This window comes from Macrotis lagotis, chromosome 5 (assembly GCF_037893015.1).
Source record: "Macrotis lagotis isolate mMagLag1 chromosome 5, bilby.v1.9.chrom.fasta, whole genome shotgun sequence".
Taxonomy (NCBI): domain Eukaryota; kingdom Metazoa; phylum Chordata; class Mammalia; order Peramelemorphia; family Peramelidae; genus Macrotis; species Macrotis lagotis.
Window position 1 is genome coordinate 185,073,901 of NC_133662.1, and position 12,143 is coordinate 185,086,043.

Here is a 12,143-nt window from a genome sequence, read left to right on the forward strand (position 1 = left end):
TATGATATATAATACCATATTATAATTGAAATATATATGTGGATGTGTAAATTATCAAACGTTTAGTGGTCCTTCATTTCTCACCCTGGAGGGGGGGAGGGGGGAGTCAAAATCCTTGCTACAAACACACATAATCAAACAAAAGAAATTTTTACATTGGCCTTATTCAAAAAGAGATCTCTCTTTTCTTCTTCATCACCAGTCCCCTGGAATACTGGTTGGATATCATGCTGACTGGGACTTTTAAGTCTTTCATAAATCTTTGTTGTTGTTGGGTTTAGTTTTGCAAAATTGTAGCTATTGTTCTTTAAAAAGACAACCAAAATAATTACTTTTAAGAGTGCAAATGTGCTATGGAATAGGTAGGAGGACAATGGAGTATCCTATGCTTTTCCTTCATTCTTACTAAGCAGCTATAGTTTCAAGGGCATTTTTTTTTATTCACTCAAATGGAAATTATCCTCTAGAGTCTTAGTCCTATATTTACTCTGCACAGAAAGCATCTCTGCAATCTTTTCTTACATCAGATACTAAATAGAATTAAACCTTGAGATAAAGACAACATCTCTAATAGTACAAATATTATTCAGTTACTGGGCTAAGAGAATCAAACCTATCAAAACAATTCACCATCTTTGTCCATGAGATATTCTGTAGATGCTTGACCATTGAGTGGTGATTACTCAATTGATAAGATACTCAAAGAATATTTAGTGTGTTGAGTTTATTTTCCTTACAACCACTAGGCCAAGGGAGGTGCCATTGTAAGATATGACACAACAGATATTAGAGGGCAAAGTACAAATCCTTACTCATTATGACTACTTTATACTGTTTAATTTATTGTTCTTAGAAAAAAAAGCATTTTCCCTCTCTTGTATGACATCATTTGCAAATAGCAGATAAAATGCAGTCAGTTTGTGGTTGCCTTTTATTCTCTTAGAAAGGACTACTGCCTGAGTGGAGGATCATTTTAAAAGACTATTTTCATTTCCTCATGGAAATATTTATGAAAATAAATATCGCTCTACATAAATATATAGTCCACAGCCCACCACAATTTCTCCCTCCCCACTTTGATCCTGTTGGTGAGTTATTCCTGTCACCTCCATTTTGAAGAAAGGACCACACCAGTCATTTTTTTATTCTCCAGACTTTGCCACTATGAGTGTACTTTTGAACCCCTTTTAATTTCTCTTTTGAGTATAGAATGTCTTTTTTCTTTTGCCTGTATTTATATCCCTGGATTTTATTTAGCACACAGTATCTGGAACATGGTAAGTGCTTAATAGATATTTGTTGTGGTTATGGGGAAAGAAAAACACATGTCACTGAGTCAATGTGCCAGAAAATATAACCCTGCAGCTCCAAAAAGATTAGAAACAATATTAATATAACACCCATCCTACAGTTCAAACAACAGGGGCCAGTTCTTGGTTTTATCACATAAAACATCTTTGAAGAAGGGCACATAGTTAAGAATAGCAACTTTGCAAAGTCAGCAGTCTTACTAAACTTGAAATAGTGAGCCCTAAGATGCATAGTTTATTTAAAGTCCATATGTCCCAGAAATCCATGTGTTGCCAGTCGTCAGTCTGACAGAAGGCTACAAAGGATATAAATCCAGGATATACACAGAGCAACATAACACATGAATAGGTCTCTGGGGACATTTTAGATGTCCCATGGCCCCACCTGTCACTATAATTGAAAAGCACTTACTGAGAATCCACTGAGTATAGACATGGTACTATTCTCAACACCTGTTGTTATTATTGTTTCTCTCAGTTCCTGACAGGAAATAACCTTCACAGCTGCAGAGTACAAGGCTGGCTGAACTCTAGAATGCTGCTTCATCAAGAAAGGCCACTTATGTAACTAAAGCCTGCAAACACTTGAGGGTACACTGGCTAGACTGAGGAAACTGGTTCATCTCACCAACATGTCTTCCTAATACGTCAAAATCCTGGGAGTAAGTACCAGAGGACAAAACCCAGACATCTATTTACCCTAAGTCAACTGAGTGAAGATGGAAAAGAACTGCTTTTAGATCATTCATTCAGAGTTTAATACTAAGACATGGCAGTAGTCCTATCCCAAACTCCAAAGTATTCCTAAGGTTATAATTTTAGGAAAATAATATCAGTGTCAATAATGGTATCTAAATCATAATAAATTGTAATAGTAATTTTGTCTGTGGAATTCTGGAGAATGACTGCTAATACAACTGAGGAATACACAATATTGCAAATTTCAAAGTAGGTTAGAATCATATGTTTCTAATATTTAAATGTTGTCATTAAATGCTACCCTCTCTCTAGTATTAGTCAATTTAGATCTACATTAGAAAGGTTTTTACCTTAAATCCATCTTTACTAAATGACTAAAGAATTCCCCATCCTCACCAAAAAATTTCATACTCTTTGACTTGCTTTTTTTTGTCTTAGTAAATGATAAAATGTCCGGAGATGATGCCATATTTGTACAAATACCCTCTACTCTCCCTAGTTTTTAACTAAGAGTCTGGTCACCACTTAAATAAGCTTATTTCTATAATAGGCATTCTTGGTATATATAGCTTAGTATGTAGCTTCAGGACCTTGGCCAATTCATAGGCTTATCCAACGGATCTAGATGGTTATAAAATGAACCCCCTCCAAAACAGTGAGATCTTTGTTCTACCTAGGTTATCTATTTGGAGAATTTTTATAGGAGGGAATGATATTCAGATAGATGGGAAAGGTCAAGGTTTGCTAGGGGTTCTGATTAGTCACAATATCCAGATAATTTAGGTTGAATCAAAAACCAGATATGACCAGTTTATGGTAAATAGAAAATCCTATGATTCCAGGGGATTAAAGAGAATTTATAGGAATTGTGGTTCAGCGGGGGTAAAGGACACAGATTAAGCAAGTGAAAGAAGGTAAACCCTATAGCAAAGAAGCTTAAGTTCATGCCATCTGAGAACTGATTTTTTTTTCAGGTTTTTGCAAGGCATTGGGGTTACATGGCTTGCCCTAGGCCACACAGCTAAGTAATTATTGTCTGAGGCTGGATTTGAACCTAGGTACTCCTGACTCCAGGGCTGGTGCTCTATCCACTGTGCCACCTAGCCGCCCCCATCTGAGAACTGTTAAAATGACCTGCAGAGGTTTAGTTTGAGAAGTGAAAACTTTGGGAAGTCATGACAGCTATCTAAGTTTCTGGCATTTACCTGTGTAGCTTTGGACACATTTACTTGTTTCCTAGGCCTCAATTTTCTTGTCTATAAAAAGGATAAAGTTAGGCCAATCTCAGATGTTCCTTGCAACATTAACCTAAAGAGGCAAATTTAGGCTTGAGTCAAGTCTAAATTCCTAAGGAATTACTTCCTAACAATCAGACCTATACAAAATTAGAATGGTCTGACTCTGGGAATGACAGATACATTCTTGCTGGCAGTTTTCTAGCAAAGACTGGATGACCATTTGTGTATGTTTTATTTGGAATTCTTTTTCAGGTATGGGTCAGATGTTTCTTTCATATAAAAAAAAATCCTAAGATTCTATAAGAAAAAGGATGATAACTTTGACTTACCACTTTGTTTTTATAACTGCTTGGGAATAAATTGAAACCTCTGGCCAGAAAGCAGGAAGGAAAAAGAAGGGGAACAGAAACATCTCTCTAAAGAACTGGATATCTACTTAAGGTATCATCAGCACATGAAATCATGAATTTTTGAGGAAGAAAATGTTCTTAGACAAAATAGTGATTTTGTGAACTCTTCCCTGTTTTTTACCAACTCATCCTGAATTTAAGAAGAATCCCAACATATTCTGAAATGAACAACATATTACATGGAATGAGATTCTCTTTCAAAGTTTCCCTCCCTTCAATATTAGTTAGAGGAATATAATAATAAAGAACACTTTTTGGGGGGATCACACAACCCTCAGAAAACAAATCAAATTAAATCAAAATACTTTAACCATTGTTTTGTGTATGTAGGCTCCCAGTAATACCAATTTAAGTTGTGTTTACTAACAGTAGCCAAGAATCATGCAATATTTCCATTATGTCCTTTGTCAACTTCACAGAAAACCTCTACAATATCTAACATTTCTTTGACTTACCTTTCCATAGGAACCTTGCCCTAAAACTTTCAGGAGCTCAAATTGGGAAGGGTCAGCTTTTTCAAATCCTTCTTTTACATGATGACTAATATCGATTTCTTTCACAATGCCTTCTTCCTGCAAAAGAGAGGGAGATCATGTATTATAAAAAAAAAACTAGTTTTATTATCATTTTAATGCGACATATTAAATTAATGAAGAAGCAAGGAAAAACAAATTGTTTCCTTTTCAAAGAAACAGAATTTGCTAGTAGGAAAAGACAATCAATTTTATCCTTAAAATACAGAAGCATATTATTACTGATATGAATTGATCACCTCAGTTTTTATCAGATACTTTGTCTCTCTTAAATTTCTTTTATATATGTGCATATATATATATATATATATATTCATTCCTCCCATGACTTTTAAAGTTTTTTTCCCCACATTATATCTGCTAACATATTCTAGAAGTTTCTTATTTGTCACTTTGAAAACTGCCAGCATCAGTGCTCCATTTGATGGGGAAAAAATATCCAATCACTTATGAACTATATACTTTTCAGACTTTCTTTCCTAAAGGCCATTTTTTTTTATTTAAAAAAACATTTATTGAGCCGCTTCTGTGCTGGCAGCACCCATGATAAGCATTAAAAGTAAGAAGAATAGCAGCACTCTTAAGTGATGCCTAAAATGCTTAGGAAAAAGCAGTTCTCTCAATATTTCTATTTATTTCATTCATCTTTCTTTTTTTTTTTTAGGTTTTTGCGAGCCATATGGGGTTAAGTGGCTTGCCCAAGGCCACACAGCTAGGTAATTATTAAGTGTCTGAGACTGGATTTGACAGGTACTCCTGACTCCAGGGCCGGTGCTTTATCTACTGTGCCACCTAGCCGCTCCCCATCTTCCTTTTTTAAATAAGAACATTCTACATTCATAAAACACATATGTTTGCGTCTGTCTTCTCTGTCCCTATCTGTCTGTCTGTCTGTCTATCTATCTATCCATCTATCTATTTATCTATCATCTATCTATCTAAACAGAATAGCTGCTAGATCTGGATGGAGGTCTTCAGATCTTTTCCTTTTTCATAGTAACAGTGATAGAATAAATAGTAGAAAAGAGGCAAATGATATTAAGAATTATTCAGTTTTAAAATTTTCTATAAGCATTAATTTAAGCTTTAGTGCTTTAAAAATTATCATTGCTGAATAACCAATGAATTTATTCACTATTATAGTTACTAAATCACATCAATACCAACATTCTTATGAAAAATTAAACAGAAAAAATAAAGTTGGAGCTAAATGGAAGAATGATAGCTCACAAGTTCTGCTCTAAACAGAATTAGTGTAATTGGTTCCACTGTGCTCTCAATCTTAATAAAGGAGAGATTCATGGACCACAGTCATTTCACATTGTAGAACTTTTGCTGAATGCAAGTAAAAAGACTACCATAAAGACAATTGTAGCTTGTGTGGCAACATCAGCACAGAGACTGAAGTGAGAAATTATGAAGAATTTGATAATATTCTCTAAATCAAATTAACATAGTCCCTGATATTCTTTACCTTTTAATATTAGCTTGGTGCTTATTTAATACGTTTCCTTATTCTTTTATGTTATGAATGGCTTGAGAATACTCAGTCCAGAGTGATTAAAGTGGTTTTTATTAAGATATCTTAACAAAATGGCACACCTCTCTCATGGTGGGAGAGAGAGGCGGGGAAATCCCAACACACAAACTCTTTTCTGTACTTTGAAAGACTTTGTTCCTGCCCCTTCATGCCAACCATAGGCTGGGGTCACAAATCTAATTGATACATTGGTTCCTATATATTTCCCTACCCTGCTCATTACATTAATGAGCAAGAACAGTAGATTTCTTTGAGCAAGTGCAAAGGAGAAGGTCAAGACTAGGTTACTCTTGACCAGTTAAGGACTAGTTTCTTATCTTTGGAATGGGATTAGGAGAACTCTCCCAGTTTTGGATTGACTGGGGCCATTCCCCCCTTTGTAATGGATTTCAAAGGGGCCCCCCTCCACACCCTGTGAAGACCAACAACACCCTTCATTTCTCACAGTTTAATAATAAGGTGGTAAGAAAGGAGGGAAAATATCATTGAAGAATAAGAAATTCAAGGGTCTAAAGATCATAATTAACCCTAACAAAGGCATATTATATGTCCTATATGCCATAAATGTTTTTCAAGAAGAACATTTTTCAAAATTTCCAAAAAGCAATGGAGAGAGCCATAGTAAGCGTAAGTAGAGTGTAATATATTGTTGCTGTTCAGTCATGTCCAACTCTCTGTGTCTCTATTTGGGGTTTTCTTGACAAAGATTCTAGAGGGGTTTCCCCATTTCCTTCTCCAGTTCGTTTCATAAATAAAAGAAACTGAGTCACACAGGCTTAAGTGACTTGCCCAGGGTCACATGGTAAGTATTTGATGCTAGATTTGAACTCGGGTCTTTCTGTCTCTAGGCCTAGTACTCTATCCTTAGATAGTACCTAGCTGTCATTGCAGCATATTACTAATGGTAATTTGCACATAAGAAATACTATAAGGCATCAAGGAAGTGGGTGATTAGAAAAGAGGTGACCTAGTTAAGAAATAAAGGTGAGGGATAATGGATGAGTAACTCAGGTTGTTATTGGTATATTGTCAAGTAATATACAGAGACCAAGAAGAAGGTCTCCAGAATGTTGGGTAGATCCTCTAAGGAGAATTTATGCAGATGATAGACAGGGATTACACAAAAAAGTGAAAGTATATATGAGTTGCAAACGACATTAGTAGTAGTACCCTCATTGTCAAACTGACACAAAAAACCATAACTTCAAAGTCCTGAGTTGTCTGCTAGGTAGCCAGCCTGCAAAACTCCTCAGTACCAGATTAAAATGCAATTGGGAAATATTTAATAAAATAAATAAAAATAAAACAGAGCATAAATAATTTTAGCATACAACTTTTTAGTCAATATGTAGCTACAGGGACCTTAAGAATATTCATTTATTTTTGAGTTTCACACCCTGGATCTAGTCTATCTGAGCAAAAATTCTCTGTAGCAGCAGCTGATTTTAACCTATTTCATGATAATTTGCAAAGTACATTGCTTACATTTCATTTGAGACTTTATACAACATTCCTAACAAGTGCTCAAAAAATTTCTACTTGAAGAACTCTAGTGAAAAATAACCTCCTCAAAAAAGACCATAACAGGTTTGGACAGCTCTTAATATTAGGAAATATTTTCCTTACACTGACACAAAATTTGACTCTTCAACATCTCCTTCTGTTTTCTGCAGTCAAACAAAAAAAAATTATCTTATTTTACCAAGAAAGTTTTCTCTAAGTTTCCCCAAAACAATTATCATATCTCTTTTGAACTTCCACTTCTCTAAGGCTATACATCCTTATTATTTTCTTTAACTAATCCTCTTGTGACATTTTTTTTTCTAGTTTCTGTACCATGCTGGCGGACTTCCTCTTGGCATGGTCATGTTTGTACATTGTTTTTCTAAAACATGTTACCCAGAACTGCAAATAGTACTCCAGATAGGTTATTAACAGAGCAGAGTACTGTGGGATCATTACCTCTCTAGTTCTAAATACTTTTGTATATAATATACTTCAATAAAAGTATATTAACTCTCCCAATTGGGGAATAAGTCAGTTAGAGGTTTTATGTGTATGCTATCTATAGTGTGATCCTCAAAGAATACTCAATTAAATCAGTCTGTAGATTATTTAAAAGAAGAGAATGCTTATAGACTGAGGAACTTTGCTTTTCTAATTTAAAAGCTTATACCATTGCTCAAGATAAAAACAAAATTCCTATCATGTTAGGATGAATCCCCAATTCAACAATTCCTGAGAATTTATTTTTCTTTTCCACTCATCCTTGCTTCTTAACTACTAAAAGAAAACTTCTGGTGGCCTTGGGCAAGCCACTTAACCCCATTTGCCTTGCAAAAACCTAAAACAAAACAAAACAAAACAAAAAAAAACCTTCTGCTCTATAAAGCAACAAAAATAATAACTGCCAAATCACACTATAGACTCATAATGAGAAGGTAACCAAGTAAAACTGATCTTTTTCACAACTAAAGTCTAGTCATGCCTCTTTAATCCAATAAATTAGCAGTAGATGTCTTAAAACACAGGTGTAGGACTTAATAATTATCCCTACTATTTGCATTTTACTTGATTGTCTGTAGACAGTGAAAAAGTTTTTATACTGATTGGATAATAAGAAAGATTCTGTTGAAGCCACTGGAAGTAAATCTCAAATAACATGCAAATCCTACTTTGGAGCTATTTCTTATAAACAATAGCAGAGATAGAAATAGGAAATCCCAGAAAAGATTCAAGAATAGTTTTTTTTTTCCAATTCCAATGAGGTTTGAAGTCATTTGATGAGGTTTATGAAAAAAATTGGAGTGAGTGATATTGTGTGTGGGGGATAAACTAGTTGCCTAAAATTTCTCCCTTTCCCTAAGTCTCACTTGCTCTACATTGATATTCATAGGAAAAGTTCCAAAAACAATCCCATGAATAATCTTTCCTCAACCAGCTGTGGTTGATTATTGGTGGAAAAAAGGTTCTTCAAAAAAAAAGTTAAGTTTTGCTAAAGAAGCATTATGAAGAAGGGTATTTGATTTCTATAAAGAATTTGAATTTGTATGTAACATTTTTTTGTAATAAAACAATCCACATTACATGAAAGACAATTTGCAAAATCATTCACCAACTTTAGCTAAGTAGTTTGACTGAAGTTAGTTGAAAGCCCAGACATCATCACTCCATACAGATTGGAATAAAAAAATAGAAGCTTCACTTGAGTCAGTGAGTGAAGCAAAGATCAGAGGACAGCAAAAATTGCAGAGTAAGAGAACATATCTCCCATAAAAATCTAAGAAGGGTCAGTCTTGGCAAAAACCTAGTAAAGAGGCTTACCTTTATATCTACAAAAGTATCAGAGAATTGATAGGAAAACCAGAATAATAACTTCCCCTTGATTCTCCCTTTCTCATTCCCATTTTCTCTCTCCCTAGTCCATCCTCCACACAACTGCCAACTGATATTGGCATCTTGGGGTGGGGAGGTGGGAGGGTGGTTAGGGACATGGTACCCCCATGATCTAATAATACACATTTTACCATGTTTGTGATAGAACATTAGTTTTTCACATTTTAAGGCTGTTTTCTCTCTTCAGCCTTCCTGAATTTGCTTGAACATTCATTTCTTACACTAAGCACTATTTGCATCTTTTTTCCTTTTTTTGCCTATATTCTCCAGTGCCTTAAGAAAGTGTTTATTTAATTCATCTTATGTTGTCCCAATAGTTTATAGTAAGGAATGAAATCTAAGTATTTTTTCAGTTCTTAAAGTCACAAATTATATTTTCCTAACTCAAAGTACGCAATAGAATCAAAGAACCATCATAATTATGAAACTTGAGACTTTTATATTTAGAAAAGGAAATGAATAATTAGAAAGTTTTTCTGTTTTGTTTTACTCTTTCTAAAGAAAATTATAGAAATTCAGAAAAAAGGTTAATAAATAATTGTGAAGACAATTAATGGATAAAATTCTTATGGATCATATACTTTTTGTAATACATATTTTACCATGTTTATGATAAAACAATAGATTTTCATATTTTAAAATTTCTTCTTTATTTTCAGACTTCCTGAATTTGTTTGAACATCCATTTCTTACCCTTAAGGATTGTTTGCATCTGATAGTCAACTTAGTTTCTCAGTTAGGAGAGAGGCAGTCAGACAGAGATCAAGAGGGTTTTACATACACAAAATTTTTTTGTATACACTCTCTACAATGTGGTCTGCAAAGGAATCTTGACTAAATTGGTCTCCAGATTGTTTAGAAGCATAGGATGCTGCCTGAGAAGCTTTCTTTTCCTACTGGAAAAGATTTTTCCAGTGCTAAAGCTCCAAAAACAATCAGATCACAGTGGGAAAAATCTTCACTTTAACAAATTATATTATTATTTTCTTTCCACTCATCCTTGCTTCTTCAATATTAGAACTCTGTTATTTAAACCTCTTCTATTTAAAAATAAAACAATAATACAAAATGCCTTTTCTCTGCTAAAGCAATAACATACTTCAATAGACCCATTAACATATTCTATTGATGGTATTTCATGTGTATAAATAATTCAGAATCAAAGTTTCTGCACTAAAAAAGCTTCAGGGATGCAAATGTATTAAAATGGAATTGTTCATAATGTGAAAATAATTCAAAATTATTCATGTATTGTTGAAAATGTCCTGGTAGGATGAATTCATTATATTGCACATTTCTGAGTCTACAGCAAGTAGAATTCAAACAATTCCTCCTAGTAATATTGGGAATAGTTTGGGAAGGGGGGTTAGCACAGGAGGGAAGAACTGAAGGTCTTCTTTCTGGGAAACTTCTCCCTACTCAGGTCCCTTCCAACTCTGGAATTCCATCACTTCATGATTCTGTACCAATCACAGAACCACCCAGAGAAGCTTTAACTTGTCTGGGGAAGCAGCAAGATGGAACAGACTGCCCAGCCTGGAAATAGGAAAACCTAATTTCAAATATGGTCTCATATACTTGTTAGCTGTGTAATATGAGTCTAGGCAAGTCACTTAACCTCAAATTCCTCAATTGTTAAGTTTGAACATGATCATTTCATCTAGATAAACAATAATTAAGGGAACAGATAGATAAAATTCCTCTCTTTTTGAATGACCTCTGGCTCCAACCTCTTGCTTCTTCTTCTGACAATAATAAAGGCCACCCTTGGAGAAGGGTGATGAGATAAGAGACTAGAGATATCTATTCTGCCTCCTTTTAATCCATACAATAACATCCCCAAGTTTCTGGCATGGGGGAGGGGCAGCTCTCACCTCACATGGGCCTCTTGCAACACATGGACCTACTATTATTACAAAAACATATTAAACGCAGATGCTAATATAATTTCCCAAAATATCATGAAAATCTGTTACATCCTTGGCATAGCAGAATATTCTTAATTTCTTTTTTATAATAAAGGGGACATTTAATTTCAGAGACTTTTAGTTAGCAACACAACAAAATAACATGAATGGATCCTATCCAAAGTGTACAGTTCAGAATAATAGTTTCATTTTAGGTTAATTCAACTTTTGGATAATTTTACAGTCATTCTTTGAAAGTGACCCACTGTTGATCATCTTCATTTTCAAAGAGTAACAATGATGTCATGATGTTGCGGGTCGGGTTATAATATGTTTAGCTGTGACTGATTGGTTCAATTCTAGCTTGGAAGGTTCTAAAGTTGGACACATTCTAGGACCAGTGAACAAGAAGTGGCGTATGAGTCAGAATTCTAGTCTTGGTTCTTCTACTTGTTTGATCCCCCTGAACTTTTCTCTTCTGGGCCTTTATTTCTTTAGCTGTAAAAAGAACTGATTGGATTGGGTAATTTCTAAGGCTCTTTCTAACTCTGAAATGTGCTGTAGATTTCAGTATATTCTCACTTAGATGAGAGGAAAAGAGGAAAGAAGGTCATGCCCAGGTATGTTCTTTTGTACCAAAGGATTCCATTCTTTGGCATTATTTCCATTTATATGGTAATTCAAATATTATTAAAAGTCATGTTCTAGTCTACTGCAAGATCATTTTTTCCCCTTGGGAAGACTTATTCTGCTTCCTATTGATGAAAAGATCTTGAACATATTATTCAGACTTGCTAGTCCTTATTTTCCTCATATGTTAAACAAGAGATTAAATTAAATAAGTTGGAAAATATTCTCCCTGTCTACCACCTATGCTTGATTCTACCGCACTTCAAAATCAGAATGACCTAGCCCCACCTCTGACACATCCTGGTTATGTGAGCCTACCATTTAACCCCCTTGGTGCCCCAGAGCACTTTCTAAATCTCTCTTTTCAGAGTTCCAACTTAATTGCCACCTGCCAATTGGACATTTGCAAATGGATCTCCTAAATCATTAGAAAGAGGAGTAGCTCTGGAGTCAAAAAGATTGGGTTCAAAATCTTGCTTC

The 12,143-nt window shown here is 34.6% G+C and overlaps 1 protein-coding gene across 4 annotated transcripts in view; it reads right to left on the reverse strand.

Annotated features, from left to right (window-relative positions):
- The window catches only part of RPS6KA2 (ribosomal protein S6 kinase A2), a 455,741-nt gene that overhangs the window by 144,714 nt on the left and 298,884 nt on the right, over window positions 1–12,143 (reverse strand). For all 4 annotated transcript variants that reach the window (XM_074188016.1, XM_074188018.1, XM_074188017.1 and 1 more), the window contains one exon: window positions 4,113–4,229. In XM_074188016.1, the coding sequence (XP_074044117.1) occupies window positions 4,113–4,229 (117 nt within the window). The remainder of the gene's footprint in view (window positions 1–4,112; window positions 4,230–12,143) is intronic.